Here is a 21,402-nt window from a genome sequence, read left to right on the forward strand (position 1 = left end):
TGCATATAATTTTCACACAGTGAAATGATCTGATTTCCGCTTCTTTTTTTAAAAAATGATATAGCTCGCTTGCTCTTCCTTCCTTCCTTCGTTCCTTCCTTCTTTCTTTTCTTTTTTCTTTTCTTTTCTTTTCTTTTCTTTTCTTTTCTTTTCTTTTCTTTTCTTTTCTTTTCTTTTCTTTCAAGAGAGCACAGGTGAGAGAGGAGCAGAGAGGGAGAAAAGCATGTTTACCTGAAACGGCTCCAGCTCACCTGAGGAAGGACTCGAACTCCTGAACCATGAGATCATGACCTGAGCCCAAGTCAGATGCTTAACTGACTGAGCCACCCAGGTGCTCCCCATTTCTATTTCTGATACTTTCAACAAATGCATATCAAGACCCAGAACATTTTTCTTTAGTTTTTTTTAATGTTTTTATTTATTTTTGAGACAGAGAGAGACAGAGCATGAGTAGGGGAGGGGCAGAGAGAGGGGGAGACACAGAATCAGAAGCAGGCTCCAGGCTCTGAGCTGTCAGCACAGAGCCCGACACGGGGCTCAAACTCATGAACAGTGAGATCATGACCTGAGCCAAAGTTGGATGCTCAACCGCCTGAGCTACCCAGGCGCCCCCCAGAACATTTTAATCACCCTAGGAAGTTCCCTTCTCCTTGCCATTCAAATTCCTCGCTATCAAAAGCAACCACTGATCTACTTTGTATCATGATATATTAGTTTTGATGTTCCAGAATTTCATATAAATGAAGCCACACAGTACATCCTGTTCTTCTTTCAGTGTAGTTTTTTTGAGATTCATCTATGTTGCATGTATCAGTGATTAATTTCTTTTTATTGCTGAGAGGTACTCGACTGTATGGATGAACCAGTTTGTTTATTCATTTACCTGTTGATGGGTTGTTTCAGATGGATTCAGATAAGATTTTCATTTTAAAGCATCTCCTTGGGCTGTTTTGGGACAAATAAAGTGTGCAAGAGGAAGAAAAGAGGGCTAGTTGAAGTTGCTGCAGGGTTAGGTATAAGTGGGATGGTGGCTTATGACGGGGGATGGCAGTGGAGGGGGTAAGAGTAGACATTTTGCGCAATACTATGAACTCAGAGGCAGTGGGACTTGATTTGTTGGGGGATGGTGGTGAGGAGGAGACAGAAATGAACTTGATGTCTAGGCTTTTAGCCTGAGCAATGAAAGGATGGTAGTTCCAATTACCAGCTTGGGCAAGACTATGAGAGAGACAGGTTTGGAGTGGAGAAGAGTCCTTTTTCTGGATGTGTTTAGCCAGGTGAGTCTTTTAGTAGTCAAGTGTTGTCTTGATAGTAAAATGAGGTAATCCACTTAGCAGTGTGCTTTAGTATCTGGAATATTCTAATTGCTCAAAAAAATGGTAGTTACTGTTACAGTTAAAAGCAGAGCTAAATAATAACTACTGATCTTAAAGAGGCCGGCCAAATTGGAGGAAAAGGAAAAACAAGTACACAGAAATAGTGGGAAATAGGATCCTCTCTTTGGGTGAAGAAGAAATCAGTTGATAGAAAGTCTTGAGTTTCAGGTAGAAAATTTTGGACTGAATTCATTAAATAAAAGTAAGTCTTTGCACTTTAAGAAGGAGGAGACCCGAGATATTTTAGAGTGCCAGCGAAAAGCTCTAGGTTTTGGTTTTGGCTCCCTGCTCCTTTGCCAGCTGGGGTAGCTCAGGCAAGCCACACCCCTTCTGTAAGCATTGAATTACTTGTCCTGTGGGGTTATAGGGAGAGGAAAATAAGATGATGTAGGCGAAAATTGCCTTGGAAAGTATCAGGCAGAAGTGCTCGATGTTGTTAGATGGCATTTTATGTTATGTTCTTTTGAGAGATCATGAGCAGGGGAGGGGCAGAGGGAGAGGGAGAGAGAATCTTAAGCAGGCTACACACTCAGCATGGAGCCCACGATTCTGGGATCATGACCTGAGTCGAAATCAAGTGCTGGACACTCAACTGACTGAACTACTCAGGTGCCCCAATTAGATGGCATTTTATTTATTTATTTTTTTTAAGTTTGTTTATTTTGAGAGAGAGACACACATGCTCAAGTGGGGGAGGGGTAGAGAGAGAGGGAGTGAGAGAATCCCAGGCAGGCTTCGCACCGTCAGCAGAGAGCCCGACTCAGGGCTCCATCTCAGGAACCATGAGATCATGACCTGAGCCAAAATCAAGAGTCAGATGCTTAACTGACTGAGCCCCCCAGGCGCCCCAGATGGCATTTGAGAGTAGGCTGATGTGTCCGGTGCTTGTTAGATGGAGGAGGAGTGGGGATATACTGAAAGTGAGAAGAAAGCTATTCCTTCTAACTGGCTATTAAAACCTTGACCCGGGGCCCTGCCCATGAGAATGGAGAAGGTGCAAATCTGGGAGAGACTTGGAAAGAAGAATCAGACAGCCTTGGGTGAAGGCACTGAATGCAGATGTCCTAAGAAAAGGCAATGCCACTGGAGGGAATAGGCTAGTTGAAGAGGGGTGTTTGGGTTGAGGGCAAGCCTAATGTAAAGCTTACCGGGCAGAGATGCCAGGTGTGGGCAGTTGGGAATGCAGGCTGGAAGTTCTGCTTTGCAGGTTCGGCTGGTTATGTGGATGTGTGAGTCATCGGCCCAGATAACGACGGATACCATGAGAACGTGAGCTGTCCAAGGAGCAGTGTTTATGTATGGCACTGTTGGTTTTGCTCATCCCGGCTGACTTGGTGCCAGAACAACAGGCTGAAGAATGACAAATTCTATCTGTCAGCTGGTTGTCTGGCCTGCTCAGTGTCAGCCAAACAGTTTGACAAGTCTTTCCACTGTGTGGAAGACCGAATTGTCGCTTTGGCAAGGTCACCAATAAAGTCTGAGATTGGTTCTGTGTATATTAAAAGAGGTTTCAGAGGTGCCTGGGTGGCTCAGTCGGTTAAGTGTCTGACTTTTAAAAAAAATTTTTTTTAACGTTTATTTGCCTTTGAGACAGAGAAACAGAGTGCGAGCAGGGCAGGGGTAGAGAGAGAGGGAGACACAGAATCTTAAACAGGCTCCAGGCTCTGAGCTATCGGCCGATAGCTCAGAGCCTGACGTGAGGCTCGAACTCACGAGCCGTAAGATCATGACCTGAGCCGAAGTTGGCCCCCCAACCGACTGAGCCATCCAGGTGCCCCAGTGTCTGACTCTTAATCATGGCTTGGGTCATGATCTCATGGTTGTGAGATCAAGTTCCACGTCTGGTTCTGCACCAACAGCGTGGAGCCTGCTTGGGATTCTTCCCGACCCACCCCACCTCCCCTCTGCCCCTCTCCTGCTTACACACACACACACTTTCTCTCTCTTAATAAACAAACAAACATTAAAAAAAAAAGGTTCCAGTGATTGTTTGGGATTTAGGGTTCTGGGGCACCAGTTTCTTGGCCTTGGTGTCATTCAGGACCTCTTGAGGCCCTTCCATGGGTGATGTGTGTTTGGGTTGGTCCTGGAGACATGCCTCAGATGTGATGAAGAGTCTGGCCCATCCCTAGGCAATTTGGTAGCACTGGAGTCATTTAGTACCTTTTGAGATAATGCCTGAGGGTGTGAGCCTTTGATTCCGGCACACCTGATTATTTAGCATAAAGAGGGCAGGCAGTTCCTGACTGAGCTCCAGCCCAGGCATAGGACTTCTTCCAGATGGCAAGGTCACGAAGGTTTTCTGTTGATGTTGGAGTAATCTTGAGAGCTTGGAAGAGGAGCGGCTGACTAGGGTGTTTATACCTAGGTCACTTCCTCATGACATATTTTCCATTCTCCTTGTGTATCCTTGACTACTCTTCAGTATTTGCTTTGTGTCCTTGTGACTTTCCAGACCCAAATGGCACTCTTCATTAAGGTCTTCAGAGATATTTCTCCCTGGATTACCACACTGGTTATCTTTTCTCCCCTTCTACGTCTGTTTTTACTTTGAATTTCAGGCAAATTTGTCTTCTGAGGGAAGTCTCCCACCCCACTACCACCTTCTTTTCACTTGTGCCAAAAGTACCCAGATTTGGGGGGCACCTGGCTGACTCAGTTGGTGGAGCATGTGACTCTTGACCTTGGGGTTGTGAGTTTGAGCCCCACACTGGGTGTAGAGATTACTTAAAATGTTAAAGAAAGCACCCAGATTTTTTAAATCCCAGTTTTAAGTCATAGCTTTATGGTGCCTGCTGGCCTTCCATGTACATCTGTGTGAGCTGGAAAGACTTTCACAGTGGAGAGAGAAAGAGTCTATGTCCCTGAAAGGATTGCCTAGCTATTTACAGTTTAATTGTGTATGAGAAGCTGAAGTTAATCCCGGGAAAAGAGGAAGGTATTAATACATGCATCAGACCACTTTGTCCTTTCAAGTCTTTGATACTCTAAGGGTGGTCCTCACTTGGGAACTTTTTAGGAATGCAGCATCTTAGGTCCCCACCCTAGGTTTACTGAATGAATCTGCATTTTAATGAGATTTCCTAGGTGATTCCTGAGCAGATTACAGTTTGGGAAGCACTGCTTGAAATCACAAGAGCATTATCCACATTGCCCCCAAAGCAGTTCACCTCCAAATTTATTGGGATCACTACTGCTTACAGAGACTCCAGGTGTTGTTTTTTTTTTTTCTTTTTTTTTTTTTCAACGTTTATTTTTTTATTTTTGGGACAGAGAGAGACAGAGCATGAACGGGGGAGGGACAGAGAGAGAGGGAGACACAGAATCGGAAACAGGCTCCAGGCTCCGAGCCATCAGCCCAGAGCCCGACGCGGGGCTCGAACTCACGGACCGTGAGATCGTGACCTGGCTGAAGTCGGACGCTTAACCGACTGCGCCACCCAGGCGCCCCTCCAGGTGTTGTTTTTTAAAACAGGATTAAGAGATTTTTTTTCACAGTCACACATGCACACCGTTGAGAGGAGAATCCAGACAGCTCACGATGGAGGCACATGAAAATATTAGCCCTCTCACCTGTCCTCCTCCATCCTGGCTTTCACTACCTTTCCTTGTTTCCAGATCCAGAACGCGTCAGTCTCCCTGCGCCCCCCCCCCCCCCGGCCCAAGACTGCACCGTGTTGTTTATACCACAGTTCAAGGAGGGGAACTTGATTCACTGTACAGAAATCCATTTGGATTCCTGTTAGGCTCGAATGAAGCTGTGAACATGCCAGAAAGTTGGATGTCAGCAAGTCAAGAGTGTTGGATGAGGGTAGCCCAAAAGAAGCACCAGCAATGCGGCTTTATTATTAGCAAGTTTTAATTGTTTCAAAGTCTCCATTTTAAAAACAGGACAACCTACTTAAAGATGTATTCCCATCCTTTGCTGTTTCTCTTTTGCTGACAGATTCTGACAGTAGAGGTGTGGCCACCTAGACAACTAACTTCTTTTGCTGTTTTAGATCGGAGAAGGACAGAGATGGAGACCCCCATTTTCTGGTTTGTCTTTTGTTTTTTTCCCAAATGTAGCTTATTAAGCTTCTTTAATTTGTGAGGAGAAAATGTGCTTCAGTTTTGGGACACAGTTTGGTGAAACTTTCCAGAAGACCTGTATTTGAAGTGATAATTAGTTATTAGCAGTTCTTGCCTTTTTGAAAAACAACTTCAGTGGGATATAATTGGATGCCCTAAAGTCTCTGGTTTTAAGTGTACAATTCAATGACTTTTAGGAAATTGAGTTTTAGATTTCCATCTCCCCAGAAAGATCCTTGTGTCTATTTGCAGACAACCCTGTTTGCACTCCAGCCTCAGACTATATCTATTTATATCCATCCATTCTTCCTTCCTTCCTTCCTTTCTTCCTTCCTTCCTTCCAAGAGAGGGCGCAGGAGCAAGAGAGGGGCAGAGGGAGGGAGAGAATCTTAAACAGGCTTCCTGCTCAGTGCAGAGCCCAACATGGGGCTCGATCTCATGACCCTGAGATCATGACCTGAGCTGAGATCTAGAGTTGGACTCAACCTACAGAGCCACACTGGTGCCCCCAGACTAATCAACTTTCTAGATCTATAAATTTGCCTTTTCTGGACATTCATATAAATAGGATTATATAGTATGTGTCTGGCTTCTTAGCATAATGTTTTTGAGGTTCATTCATGTAGTGTATATATATATCAGCATCTCAGTCTTTTTTTAATGCCAAATAATATTCCACTGTGTGGATATGCCATATTTTGTTTATGTATTCACCAGTGATGGATATTTGGATTCATTCTGCCTTTTGGCTAATTAATATGAATAATGTTGCTGTGGACATCTGTGTGCAAATCTTTGTGTGGATACATGTTTTCATTTCTCTTGGGCAGATACTTTGGAATAGGTTTGTTGGGCCATGTGGTAAATTTATGTTGAACTTAATTAAGTTGTGGTAAAATACATCTTGCATAAAATTTACCATCTATAAAGAATGTTTTTGTGAACTTGGGTGTACAAATATTTCTTTAAGTTCCTGCTTTCAATTCTTTAAAATTGCTAGATCATATGGTAATTCTATTTTTAATATTTTGGGGAACTGTCATACTGTTTTTCATAGTGGCTGCACTGATTTTCCTTTCCACCAATAATGCACAAGGGTTCCTGTTTCTCTGCATCCTCACCAACACTGGTTCTGGTCAGTAGCCATCCTAATGAGTATGAGGGGGTAGGTATCTCATTATGGTTTTGATTTATGGTATTTCCCTAGTGATTAGTGATGTTGAGTGTCTTTTCATAGGCTTATTGACCATTTGTCTTTGGAGAAATGTCTGTTCAAGTCTTATCCCCTTTTGGGTTGTTTCTTCTTTGGTTGTTGAGTTGTAGGAGTTCTTTATAGCTCCTAGATATTACCCTTTATCGGGTATTTCATGGGCAAATATTTTTTTTCATTCTGTAGGTTGCCTTTTCACTCTATTGATTGTGTTCTTCGATGCACAGAAGTTTTTAATTTTGATTAAGTTAAATGAAGCTATTTTTTTAAATGTTCATTTTGGGTGAGACAACTGGAGAGCAAGTGGGGTACGGGAAGAGAGAGGGAGAGAGAGAATCCCAAGCAGGCTCCCCACTGTCAGCACAGAGCCTGGCTTGGGGCTTGATCTCATGAATAGATAGATGAATACCTTCCTCCTACAGGGTGGAATAGAATAGAGAGCCCAAAAATAAACCCTCACGTAAATGATCAAATGATTTCTGCCAAGACCAGTCAATGGAGAAAGGGCAGTTTTTTTCAACAAGTGAGCTAGAAAAACTGGATATTAACTTGGAAAAGAATGAAGATATCGGACCCTTACCTTAAACCTGGGTGGCTCAGTCAGTTAAGCATTTGACTCTTGATTTCGGCTCAGGTCATGATCTCATGGTCATGAGATCAAGCCCCAAGTAGGCTCTGCACTGAGCACAGGGCCTGCTTGGGATTTCCTTCTCTCTCTCTCTCTGCCCCTCCCTTGCTCGTGTACCCATGTGCACACTTTCTCTCTGAAAAATAAGTAAATAAATATTAAAAAAAAAAAAACAAACAGGAAAAGCTTCATGACATCAAATATGGCAATAATTTCTGATATGACACCAAAAACACATGCAACAAAAGAAAAAATAGACAAGGGGTATCTTGGTGGCTAGTCAGTTAAGCATCTGAATCTTGATTTTGGCTCAGGTCATGATCTATGTTTAACTTTGTAAGAAACTGCCAAACTCTTTTCTACAGTGGCTACAATTTTACATCTCCTCCAACAATGAACATTCCCATTTCTCTACATCCTTGTCAACATTTATCATTACCTGCTCTTCTGTTTTTTAATTTTGTTTTTGTTTTTGTTTTTTAATTTTTAGAGAGTGTGAGTGGGGGAGAGGGGCAGGGGGAGAGAAAGAGAGGTTGAATCTTAGGCAGACTCCATGCCTAGTGTGGAGCCTGACCTGGGGCTTGATCCTATGACTCTGGGATATGACCTGAGTCAAAATCAAGAGACAGGTGCTCATTGACTGAGCCACCCAGGTGCCCCATTATTATTATCTGCTCTTTTGGTTGTAAGAGCAAGGTGTGAAGTTGTATCTAATAATGGTTTTGGTGTTGACTTTTAAACATTCTACTTTTGTCTCACCTGGAGTAGAGAGGTAGTAAAATAGAGTGAGGACCTCCGCACACAACCTCAGGACCAGTTATTTGCCTCAATGTACCCAATGAGTGCTTCTGCAGGGTAGACTGAGAAAGTTCTGGCAAATCTCTTAACATCTTAGAGCCTCAGCTTTTTCTTCTGAATAGCGGGGATAATTAATACCTTCCTCCTACAGGATGAGATAAGAACAAGTATACAAGTGCTTTTTCTCATTTTAGGTGCTTAATACATGTTGGAGGCACAGGTTTACTCCATCAGTTTCCCTTCAGTGTGTTCTTGTTATGAGACATCCCTGTCACTGATTTAAGTTTTCCAGCAAATAGGACTTCCCAGTATTGTAAGCATGACTGAATCCTAGTCATCTTGGCTGTCTTCCTCTTGTTCCTCTGGATGTCACCCAAATATCTTCACGCCTGTCTCACTCATCGACACTGAATGAACTGTGAGCACCCTGCTCCCTTGTCTAGCTGTCATCTGAGTCACGATCCTGTGTTTCTCCAGTGTAGCTTCCTTCTCGCCCTCCATCCTGGCTTCTGCATACCACAATGAAGGCTGTTGCCTTCTCTTGCCATCTGACCTTGGATTCTACTGGGGCAAGACCATTTACATCCTGGGCCTGTTGAAGCAATCCGGTGGCTTTTTCCTTCTTGCTTGGTTCTGCCACGTCTGCAGAGATGTGCTCTTGGGGGAGATGAAGTCATCTGGGGAGCTCTGTCCTCCTTGTGCCTGGGTTGCTAGCTGTAGCAGTAATTGGCTTTGCAGCATACTCCCTAAAAGGTTGTCCTTCAGATGGTACTTTGTTAAAGCTGCAAGGCCAGTCCCCTTGGGAGTTCCCGCAGATAGCAGCTGTCTTGCCTAGTTAAGGAGAGATGTGGGAAAGGTATTCTGAAGGAAAACCTCTTATCTGGAAGAACAGTGGCTGGGCCTGCACATCTGGAAGGGAGAATTAAAGGCCAAGGCAGAGGGCATGGTAGCAACAGCTTGGAACATGTGGCAGAAAGTGCTTTGCTGGCAGTCAAGGATAAAGGCAATGAATGTTTGCTTTAGTATGTCCTCTTCAGTAAATTGGGCAAGAAGTCCCACACATACTACAATTTTTTTGCACTTAGGTTTCCAAGTGCCCAAGTGCATGTACACATGTAAGAAGTGCTTTGTATATCCTACTAAAAAAAGAAAAAAGAATAAATCCTGAAACAATTGAGCCAAGCTCAAGGGATTTCCAGGTATCTCAGAGAGGTATAACTCAAACCACTTAGAACCACTTAGGAAATGTTAGGACTGTCCTAGGCGTAAGCTCTTAGGGTCTATAGCAAAGACGGGTTTTGGGGGGTAGATCCCTTTTAAACTCTAGTGTGGCAATAGCCAGTAGAAATGTAGCATGAGCCACACATGTGACTTAACATATGTAATTTTCCAGTGGCCATATGTATTGGTTTCCTAGGACTGCCATAACAAATTATCACCAATAAGGGGGGTTAAGTAACAAACTTTCCTTATTTACAGTTTTGGAGGCCAGAGGTCTGAAGTCAAGGAGTCAGCAGAGCCATGCTCCCTCCAGAGGCTCTGGAAAGAATCCTTTCTTGCCTCCTGGCCATCTTCAGCATTCCTTGGTGTATAGATGTATCACTCCAGTCTCTGCCTCTGTCTTCACATGGCCTGTGTGTCTCCGTGTCTATGGCTCAATGTCCAAATCTCTCCTTTCTTTCATAAAAGCACCAGTTATTGGTTTTAGGGCCCAGTTGATGTTCGGGATAATTTCATCTCAGCATCCTTAACTGTTCATATCTACAAGAAATCATATCTGTTTTCAAATAAGATCCCGTCTGGTGTTTCAAGTCCCGGACTTGGCACCCACTATGCCAAATTAAAAAAAAAAGAGAGAAAAACCAAATATTAAATTTTATTAATTTTAGTATATTATTTAATATTCTACAATATCATTGTAACATGTAATAATATATAATAATATATATTTTTTAACATTTATTCATTTTTGAGAGACAGAGACAGAGTGTGAGTGGGGGAGGGGCAGAGAGAGAGGGAGACAGAATCGGAAGCAGGCTCCAGGCTCTGAGCTGTTAGCACAGAGCCCGACGCAGGGCTCAAATCCATGAGCAGTGGGATCATGACCTGAGCCAAAGTTAGAGGCCCAACCAACTGAGCCACCCAGGCACCCCTAATATAAAATAATTCTTCATGAGATATTTTAACATTCTTCTTTTGTTTTTGACACTAAGTCTTTGACATCTAGTGTTTATTTTACTCTTAGAATGCATCTCATTATAACATGTAATCAATGTAAAATAATTCTTCATGAGATATTTTAACATTTTTTGTTTTTGACTGTACATCTTTGAACTCTAGTGTTTATTTTACTCTTAGAATGCATCTCAACTTGGACCTACTCCCTTTTGGAGACTGGATACCCACTTGTGGCTGCCTGCTGCACACCGGCCAGCTCAGCTCCAGTGCTGGGGGGCTCACAAAACTTTTATACTTCTAAGTGTTTTGCTTATGTTTTCTCCCTCCTTTGTTCTCTCTGTCCTTTTATCTTCCGATTAGTTTTCAGGGAATTTTCTATTTATTTGGAAACAGTCTCAGTTGTTCTGAACAAAAGAAATAAAAGTCCTTTGTGAAAGCTACTGAGATCCCAAGACTCAGTGGGGGAAGCAGAGTGAGTCCATTTTGAAAGAAAAGTCCTTTATTCAGTTACATGTTTAAGTGTTTATTGTTGGTGGAATTCATTAAGTACTTCTATCACAGGTAGCTTAAGGAAGTAAAGTTAATACTTGGGATGTAACTTTTTTTTTTTTTTTTTTTTTTAGCAGAGGGAATATAAGACTTTATTATTCCAAATCTCTGCCCTGAGATCTTTACCCATTACCAGACCCCCATGAACACGGCCATTCTTCTCTGTCATGTTAAGACAAGGAGTGGAATAAACTTTTCTTTATGGGCTGATTCTTCTAAGTCTGTTGTAATAATGAAGTCAGAATTTCTATCTCCAAAAATCTATATTGTCTTTTTCAAGAATTGCAGGCTTGTTATTTTTTGGCTTGAACCTCAGGAAAGGGAGGGAGATTTTATAAGCAACCCCACGGGGGAAAAGTTTTGGATCCTTGAATTCTTAAATGTGGTTTGTGATAAGGATGTGGTTTCTGCATTTCCTCCCCCATGACTGATTTATACTGAGCCTCTGTTACGGTCCTTGGATATTTTTCTGGAATTATATTTTCCCCTCAGATGAATTCATGTTAAAGAAAATTAGCAAGCAACCCATGAATATGAATACTGTAGAGAAAAATATAAAGTACAGTGTGGGGACATCTGGGTGGCTCAGTTGGTTAAGCATCTGACTCTTGATTTCAGCTCAGGTCATGATCTCAGGGTTTATGAGATAGTGCCCGATGTTGGGCCCTGCACTGACAGCTCAAAGCCAGCTTGGGATTCTCTCTCTCATCCCCCGTTTGCTGTCTGTCTGTCTGCCCCATTGCTTTCTGTCTGTCTGTCTGTCTGTCTCTCTCTCTCAAAACAAAGAAATAAACTTTAAAATAGAAAAAGAATGATAAAGTACAATATGAATGTCCCTCTCCCTTTCCCACTTCTGCCCCCCTCCATAAGTATGTATCCGTCTAGTTTCTCTGTATATCCAAATACATATTACATGCTTAAATTGCATATTCTCTTATTTTATTAAAAGATATATTGGATTATGCTTAGTATTGTTCTGTAGTTTGCTTTTTCTGCCTTTTACTGGGACCTGGAGGGGTCCCAAGTCTATGCGGTTAGTTGTATTGATAAATGTGGCATAATAGTCTGTGGCACCAATCTACATAATTTTATAAATTCTTATATTAATGATCAGATTTTACCTGACATATATTTTTTCTTTTGCTCTAATAAATGGTGTACAGATATCGTTGAGCACATGTGAGTATTTCTGTAGGAAAGCTTCCAAGTAGTGCCCTTGGGCCAAAGGGCACAAACAGTCCAGTTTGGTTTCTGAAAGTCTGTACCAATGTTTCCTGCCACACATGTTATATGAGGGTGTGTGTTTCCTCACATCTTGGTCAACCTTAGATATCAATGTCAACTTTTTCTGTATTTTTGCCAACTTAATTAGTATGAGGAAATACCTCACAGGGCTTTTACTTTTTCATTTCTACATTACTAGTTATTTTGACCATTTTGTATAGGTTTATTTATTTAACATTAGCATCCATTTTTCTTGGAATCATCTGGATTTACAAATTTTTCCCTGTCAGACTGTGCTTTTTACTTCTTGTTTTATAGATGATCTTTATAAATTCCGAATATTAATACTTTGTTATATATGTCATAAGTGTATATATTCTTTCAACTGATCTGGTTTATGGAACTTATACGTTTGAGGAGAATTGCTATCTTTACAATACAGATTTACCATATTGTAAATTGTAAAATTAATACGTTTACATCCTGTCATGAACAATGCATATTTCTTCATTTCAATACGGAAATTTATCCAATCTTTAGTAGAAAGTTATGGTTTTCTGTATACAGATCTTACTCATCTCCTTGAAGATTTATTCCTAAGTATTTGATGGTTTTTGCTATTAGGATCTTTTTTTTCCCTATTACATTTTCTAAGTGGTTCTTGCTGACATAGAGAAAAGATTCTGACTTTTATATGTTGATCTTATTCTTTAGTCAATTTACTGATTTCTGTATAAGTTTTGATAATCTCTAAGAATTGCCTACCAATTTTTATAGTCTTTATCTACTTCCAGGACAGTGTTGAACAGTGGATGTGTTGAGGGCTTCCTTGTTATGGTAACTTTAATAGGAATAATGTATCTCTTTATTTAATATAATGTTTTTGAGTTAAAAGAATTTTCTTCTATGGCAAGTTGGCAATTTTTTAAAATCAGAAATTGATATAGAATTTTATGAAAAGCTTCCTTGGCATCAATTGTAATTATTTTTTCTTAATTTGTTAATGTAATTTGTTTGCAATGATTGATTATCTTTGCATTCTTGTGATAAACTTTGCTTAGTTCTTAGGTGTCGGTCAAAATGCATGATTTTAATTGTACTGTTGGATTTAATTTACAAATATTTTATTTCCATTTTCTTTAAAAATTTTTTTGTGAGATTGGGCTAGTGATTTTTTCAGTGTGTTTTGCTGTCTGTATTCTGTTTTTGTGGCAGGGTTATACTGGATTCGTAGAATGACATGTGAGTGTGCGTCTTTTTCTAATGCTCTGAAACAGTTTACAATACAAAGGACTAATCTGTTCTCCTGAGTCCAGTATGGTAGCCACCAGCCACAAATGACAGTTGAGCACCTGAAATGTGGCTGGTCTGAACTGAAATGTGCTATCATATATTAATGTCATATTAATAGTGTTTTTATACTGATTACATGTTGAAACGGTAATATTTTGGACATACTATATTAAATAAATTTATTTAAATTAATTTCACTTTTTTTTTTTTTTTTTTTTTTTTTACTTTTTAAAATGTGGCTACTAGAAAATTAAAAGTTTTATGTGTGGTTCACATTATATTTATTTTGGATAGTTCTTGAGAATTAACTGGAACTTACTATAAAACCATCTGATCCTGGAGCCTTTTTTTTTTTTTAGCTCTTTGACTACCTTTTCGTTTTCTTCTAGGGTTGTTAGAAAACTTTACTACTTATTAAATCAGGTTTGATAATTTATATTTTCCTAGAAAGTCACTTGATTCATCTAGTTTTTCACGTTTAGTGTTATAAAGTTCTACAGAGTACTTATCTATAGTTGTAAAATAAATCTGTAGTTGTATTTCCTTTCTCATTGTTCTTTTTTTCTTGCCTTCATTAGAATTGTCGAGTTTGTTTCTTTTAATGTCTTTTAAAAAATCAACCATTTATGGGGCGGCTGGGTGGCACAGTCGGTTAAGCGTCCGACTTCAGCCAGGTCACGATCTCACGGTCCGTGAGTTCGAGCCCCGCGTCAGGCTCTGGGCTGATGGCTCAGAGCCTGGAGCCTGTTTCCGATTCTGTGTCTCCCTCTCTCTCTGTCCCTCCCCCGTTCATGCTCTGTCTCTCTCTGTCCCAAAAATAAATAAACGTTGAAAAAGAAAAAAAAAAAAAAAAAAAAACACTTTAAAAATCAACCATTTATTATATTGGTTAGGTATATAATTTTCTTTGTTATTGATTTCCTGAAAAATTTTTTATGTAAGTTCCTTTTGTCAATTTTTCTTGAGTTTATTTTGTTACTCTTTTTCTAGATCATTGAGTTGAATGAATAGTTTACTTATTTTCAATCGTCGTGTTTTTCCCGTATATGCATTTAAGGGTATATGTTTTCCTTTAAATGTTGCCTTGACCATATCCTATGGATTTTGATATACTATGTACTTACTGGGTGATTGCATATATGTAACCCTGCCATCATTTTCTCTTCACCTCTGCTTTTTGTAAAAATGTCCACCGAGATCACCAGTGAGCTGTTGAGTGACCTCTCACTGTTCTCGCCTATAGTGGACATGGAGTTGATTTATTCTTTGAGGAAAATAATTTTTTACGTAACTTATAAGCTGCTCAGTCTTTTATTCAGTAAGATCTGTAGCCTCTTTCATAGTGATTGAGGCCAATATTCTCAAACTACTCCCATTGCTTGCATCCTCTTCAAGTCCTTGCTTTAAAGTATTAACTGTCGGGGCGCCTGGGTGGCTCAGTCGGGTAAGCGCCCGACTTCGGCTCAGGTCATGATCTCTCAGTTCACAAATTTGAGCCCCGCGTTGGGCTGTGCTGACAGCTCAGAGCCTGGAGCCTGCTTCAGATTCTGTCTCCCTCTCTCTCTGCCCCTCCCCTGCTCATTCATTCTCTCTCTCTCTCTCTCTCTCTCTCTCTCTCTCTCTCTCGATAATAAATAAAACATTTAAAAAAATTTAAAAAAGTATTAATTGTCATAGTTCCTCATGATTTGTAGAGCCCTTGTTCCTTGCTCACCTTTCACCTAACAGAATACTCCTAGCATATTATCATTATCAGTGCCACTGTAATCTTTGTTACAATTTCCATTTATTCAGCATCTACCCACATTAATTGCTTAATACCTCCAACAGTCTTGTGAGATAGGTACTTTAAAACCCACTTTATAGATTAGGAAGCTTGGAGAGGTTAAGTGATTCACCCTAGGTTCACATAGTAAGTGTTGGAGTTAAGATTTGAAATTGTACTTCTTTAATTGCAAGTCCTTTCCTCTTGACCATGGCATTGATGCTGTATACTGTCACTTGTGGTCTTTCTACCAACTTCAACCTAAGCTGAAACATTTTGCTGACCTTGAGTTTGCCTCCATTCCTTCTGTTGCTGCTATGATTGGGTTGAGGGCAGGGTGTTGAGGGGTAGTGGAGAAAGGGAAAGAGCCCTTGCAGGAGTGCTCAGAAAGAACTCTGAGTTTCCTGCCAGTCTTTTTTTACGACGATGGATAGCCTCAAATTCATGTCTTTCCTGTAACCTGGCCCCTTTTTTCTATCCCTGGCCTCTTTGCTTCTTCAGAGTCTGAGGAAGGCTGTTCAGGAAGGCCTGAAAGAATGTTCTAGTTCTTAGATTTTGCTGCAAGAAGATCTCATCTCTTTCCATACAGCTGTCTGGGAAAATATCTGAGAATGTATTTCCTGAGTAGAGCTTCAGGAGGAATAGGTATGCATCACCTATTTGATTCAGTCCCAAAGTCTTATCTATTCTAGGCCGATGATTCTCAACCTTTGTTTTTTAATTTAGACTGAATATTTATTTATTTATTTTTATTAAAAAAGTTCTTTTTTAATGTTTATTTATTTTTGAAAGAGAGAGAGCATGAGTGGGGGAGGAGCAGAGAGAGAGGGAGACACAGAACCTGAAGCAGGCTCCAGGCTCTGAGCTGTCAGCACAGAGCCCAGTGTTGGGCTCGAACTCACAAACCACGAGATCATGACCTGAGCCGAAGTTGGATGCTTAACCGACTGAGCCACCCAGGTGCCCCTAGGCTGAATTTTTAAGATAAATATCATGACTAAAAAAGGCAAGGTTCAGGCAGAGATCTATAAATGATAGCCCCCCTCCAAAAGGAGTAATTTTATAATGTATTTGTTTATAGTGATAATTTTAGAATTTTAAACTATACATATTCTTTTATCCCTTCATAAAAATCCTAGAAAATTCTGACACAAAGATGTTAGAATTTTCTCCTCTTTTCTCCTCTGTCACCCAGCCTCAGGAGAGTACCACTGGTCTCTAATTACATAGAAATGTTATGGAGAAAGCAGGCACCTACATATTTAGCTATACATGAAGCGATGGGTAAGAAGTATGTTCCAAAGCACACATCTGCTGTTTCCCTTCTAAAATGAACTCTTGTTCCCCTCCTCTCCTCCCACTTGAAAAGCCCCTTGTCTGTGTAGATCTTCCTGACATGGCCTATTAGTATGCATGTGTGTTTTATTTTTTTTTTAATGTTTATTTATTTTTGAGAGAGAGAGAGAGAGAGAGAGAGTGACTGAGTGTGAGCAGAGGAGGGTCAGAGCGAAAGGGAAACACAGAATCCGAAGCAGGCTCCAGGCTTTGAGCTGTCAGCACACAGCCCAGTGTGGGGCTTGAACTCACGAACCATGAGATCATGAACTGAGCCAAAGTTGGACGCTTAACCAGCTGAGCCATCCAGGCACCCCAGTGTGGGTGTTTTTAATGGATCCATTACTAGTAACTCTTCCTTTTAGATCAGAGATGCTCAAGTTTGTCTACACATTGGAATCACTAGCTTAAAAAAATACTGATGTCTGGGATCTATACCCAGATATCCTGATTTAATTGATCTAGGGCCAGGTGTGGTATTAGGCTTAGCAGAGCTCTCCAGTAATTCTAGTGTGCCTCTAACATTGAGAACCACTCGGGTAGGTTTTTATTTCTGGAGAAATTTCTTGTGTGTCTTCTGTATCTGGTCCTATGATTGATATGTAGTAGTGCTCAGTGTTTGAAGAATGAATAAATAGCCAGTGCATGAGTCAGTAGGAAAGGTTCACATTCTGTCTATTCTTTTCCCTCTGCATTCTTCCCACCCACCCTTCAAATACAGAGAAAACATTCCTCGTTAGCATTGTCTTCTGAGATAATCCATTCCCAACACTGCCTTAGCTACGGCGTGATCCCATGGATTTCAGCCCCAAGCACAGTATGGAGAGATTTACCTGTAGACTCATACCTTTGAACTGCGGAGTAGTGTTTTGTCAAGGCTGATGCCTCTTGTAGAGGTGAAGTACATAGGCTAGAAATACTTTTGGATCAGTTGAGAGCAAGTTGGCTTCTCAGGCTTCCTCATAATGAAGGAAATTCATGTCTCACTGGGTCACTGTCTCTCTGAGAATCTGGAGTTACAAATGCTGGCAGAGGTTAGTCTTACTCTGGTCCATGCAGAGTTCCTACTAGTTTTCCTGCCTGCCCATAGACAACCTGCCAAAGAAGGAGACGTAGGCTGTCGTTGCTAATGTGCCCAGATGCAAAATCCATCGTTTGTCAAAAGCTAAAGTGAATGAGGACAGAATCCCAGATTACATAATTCCTTGGGGTTTTGAACTTAAGTTATTACCCACCTGATCTCTAGCCTAAAGTTAATCTTGGGCCTTAGTAAGTGATGAAACTCTTTTTTTTTTTTTTTTTTTGAACGTATGCAAAATCTGTTTATTGGGATAGTTCCCCACTCACGTTGACTCGGGGTGCACTTAGTGCTGCTTCCGTCTGAAGGAGCATTCTTCCGTGAGCCTTGCTTTTCCTCCTGTCAGCTGGCACAGGATGGTGGAGCAGCCCACACACAGCACCACCGTCTGTACATGGCTGAACACGGTGGTGATTTTGTAGCACCCCGGGCACTTCACGTCCATGAAGTAGGAGTTGGGGCTCTGTACCAGGCGCTTCTTCTTGTGTTTCCTCTCCTCCTCTTCCAGGGATGGGTGCAGGAGGTCCTTCGCTAGGACCTCCTATGGCTCCTAAGGTATGAGTCTACAGGTTCTTGTGGGCAGGTTGTCACTGCCAGAAAGGCTAAGTGATGAAACTCTTAACTAGACAACTTGGCATCTTTATGGTAGTTTCAGAAGAATCCTTTGTTCTGTTGCTGGGCCTTGGTTAAGGTATTAGAGTAGAGTTCCTTTCTATCTAGATAGCAAAGAGATTTATAAATTCTGGAATGTATGAGTAGTTATTATGCTTCCCTGTGTAATAGAATAATGCATAGTTGATCCTGGATTGGAAGTTAAAAGTGAAAGGAAATTGGATTATTTGCTCACATAAGCTAGTGACAGAAAAATGGATGCCTCTATGAGTGATGCTAAAGGAAAAGAGAAAGTGGGAAGGCTTTACACAAATGAGGAAAGGAAAAAATGAAAGAAACAAATGAGTTTGGAGACATCTTGCCTCATGTCCTTGTGTTCTGTCCCTATCCCTGTTTCAAGCCCAGAGGATCCTGTTGGAGAGGGAGACACGACAGGTCAAGTAACCAAGCTGAAGTCCTTCTTACTGCCTCTGAGGCTTTGCAGGATTCCTCCTACTTCCAGCTCAGCTCTTTCCTTTGCTCACTGTGCTCTAGCCATGCTGGTCTTTGCTTTTTGTTGATCAAGCCAGCCACTCTTGACTTTGCTTTATTTCCTCTGTCTGGGATATTCTTCCACCAGACATCTAATGGTCACCTCCCTCTGCTCCTTCAAGTCTTTGCTTTATTGCTCCTTTCTCAAAAAGCTACTTAAAATTGCAGATTCTGTCCTATCCTTTCCCCCACCCCCTCTCCCATCTCTTCATCTTTCCTTCCATAGCACTGTCACTTTCTAATATACTATATACTTCGTTAATTTGTGTTGCCTGTTTGCCCCATCCGTCATCACCATGAGGGCAGGATCTTTAGTTCTTTCCTTCCATACTTAGCAGAAGTACTTGGCACAGAGTAGGCCCTCAATACATACTGTTCAATGAATGACTCAATATGCATAGTAGTTCTTTGGCTTGGAATTTAGTTCTACAAACTGAAAGGCTTTGGGCCATTGCTATTTTTCCTTTTAGATTTGTCCTGCTGTATTTAATCGATTTGTTTGGACTACTATTGTCATCATTTTTCTTTTTCTACCAAGAGTTTTTTTTTTTTTTTGAAAGGGCAGCTGCTCAGAGAAGTCAGAGGCTGTGGGAGTCCCTTGGGTAGCTATTCCACTGCTAGGAGAGGAATGATCCACAATGGGGGTGTTTTCCTCCATCCCTACAAAGATTATAGGGATGCTTTCTTGGATGGAAGTTGTCATGAGAGTCCTTCTCAAAAACATGGCCCTTTGAGACCTTTCCAGTCTCTGAAGAAGTGGATGGCTCATTATAGGGAATTTCACGGCCCAGTTCAGCTTAGTAAGTGAGGAGTAGGGTTTGATAGTCAGATCCTTCCTGATGCCTGGCCAAACATAAGAGGGTTGCTTGAGCTGCTACTCATTGGGGGTTGTGCTGTTAAGTTGCTGTTTTTGGTCTTGCCTTCTCCATCCTCATGGATGATAAAATGTGATAAAATGTGAGAAGCAGTCAGGCTGGGCTTGCCAACATTCGCAGGGCCCACTGCAAAGGACTTATCTTCAAAAGCATAGGGTCTTATCTGTAGAAACACGTTTTCCTTCTTTCACCTTGGCCCTTCTTGCCTTGCCAGTTATGTATTCTTTTATTTCTTATTCTCCTATGTGTGCACACACTTCAGAAACTGTCCCTGTCTTGGAGAATTTTCTGTGTGAGGTTAAGGTAGCAGCCTTTCTCCAATTTTCTACAAATTAGACTTCTAACTTCAGCCATCTGCTATGGGGTTTGTGGGCTGGCGGGTGGCAGGTGGTGGGAAGCGGGAAGAAAAAAATCTCTGATCAAAGATCGAACACAAAGCCTGAGCACAAAAATTTATGCGATGTTTTGTAGACCAGTGCTACCCGAAGAAGTAGAATGTGAACCACATATGTAATTTTAAATGTTCCAGTAGCCACATTAAAAAAGTAAAAAGAAACAGGTCAAATGAATTTTAATACCTTTTATTTAACTCCATGCACCTAAAATATTAATGTTTCAACATGTAACCAGTGTGAACATTAATAATGCAATATTTTATTTTTGCATTAGTGTTTTAAATCTGGTATGTAAATCTGCAGCACATTTCAGTTTGGACTAGCTACATTTCAAGTGCTCAACAGACACATGTGGCTAATGGTTACATATTGGACAGTGTACATAGAAGGCTCTCACCCCCAATCAGCCAGCTATGTTTCATGCTATTTTTACATTTGAAAATAGTTGATATCTTTCTATCCCTTGTCCTACATTTTATAACCCAAGTCACTATAAAAAGGCTAGATTGTATTCACTGTTCTCAAAGAAGGTAGGGGAATGTGGAGAGTATGGAAGATATCTAGTAAGTGTTGCCAAAATAATAAATAATAGTGTTGTAGTTCAGGAAACCTCAGAAATATCACAGGTAGAAATCCCAGACTACACCGTGAAACCCTCTCTCTTTCTAAAGCTGGAGCCTACTTGGAAGGACTTGGAAGCCAGCAAATGTGGCTTCCCCTGGGCGTGTCCCTCCTCAAGTCCTTAAGATTGCTAACTTCCTCAGTTTCGCGGGTTTCCTTTCTTGTCCTTGGGGCAGAGTTGCGGGGGGGGGGGTGGGGGGGGGGTGGGGTGGGGTGGGGTGGGGCCTTCGAACCTGCAAGGCTCAATCATGGCCAAGGCCCTGGCTGTGTTCCAGGTACCTCAGGAATCTGGCTTGTTGCCTTGAGAAGCTTTCTGGATGGATTCCCTAGGAACTGACCATTCCATGGACATTTGCTTGGGGCAATGGTACCAAAGGTACCAAAGTGTATGGGTCTGCTGTCTGAGCTGCAGCACTCACATTCCAGCCAGCAGAAAAGAAACAAACAAAAAAACTACGAAAACACAAAATGCCTGGATCAAACACTCCCTTTGCCTTTTTCTCTGTTTTTGTTTCTTGTGCGTATGTCGAAAGTTACAAAGTCAGGAGTGGGGAGGGTAGCTGTCCTCTAACTAGTGTGTATTGATCTCACGTAAAATGTTGAGTCCATTGCTGCTTGTTACATGATTTTCTCTATTCCTTTTTTAGGCCGAGGAGTCTTGTAAATGTAATGGCTGGAAAAACCCCAACCCTTCTCCTACTCCCCCCAGAGCTGATCTGCAGCAAATAATTGTCAGTCTAACAGAATCCTGCCGGAGTTGTAGCCATGCCCTAGGTGAGTTCCTAAATCTTCAAGGGAACGTGAACGATGTCCTCGTTGCCTGAAAGTTCTAACTTACTTAATTCCGTGGGTTAACCAAACTC

At 41.2% G+C, this 21,402-nt stretch overlaps 1 protein-coding gene and 1 pseudogene across 4 annotated transcripts in view; one reads left to right on the top strand and one right to left on the bottom strand.

The window, feature by feature from the left end:
• Window positions 1-21,402, top strand: part of KAT2B (lysine acetyltransferase 2B) — a 103,965-nt gene that overhangs the window by 11,905 nt on the left and 70,658 nt on the right. For all 4 annotated transcript variants that reach the window (XM_060638567.3, XM_060638569.3, XM_060638571.3 and 1 more), the window contains exon 2: window positions 21,187-21,313. In XM_060638567.3, coding sequence (XP_060494550.1) covers window positions 21,187-21,313 — 127 coding nt within the window. The remainder of the gene's footprint in view (window positions 1-21,186; window positions 21,314-21,402) is intronic.
• On the bottom strand, window positions 17,634-18,179 carry LOC132683043 (small ribosomal subunit protein eS27-like pseudogene; annotated as a pseudogene).

The sequence above is a fragment of the Panthera onca genome, chromosome C2 (genome assembly GCF_046562875.1).
Source record: "Panthera onca isolate mPanOnc1 chromosome C2, mPanOnc1 haplotype 2, whole genome shotgun sequence".
Classification (NCBI taxonomy): Eukaryota; Metazoa; Chordata; class Mammalia; order Carnivora; family Felidae; genus Panthera; species Panthera onca.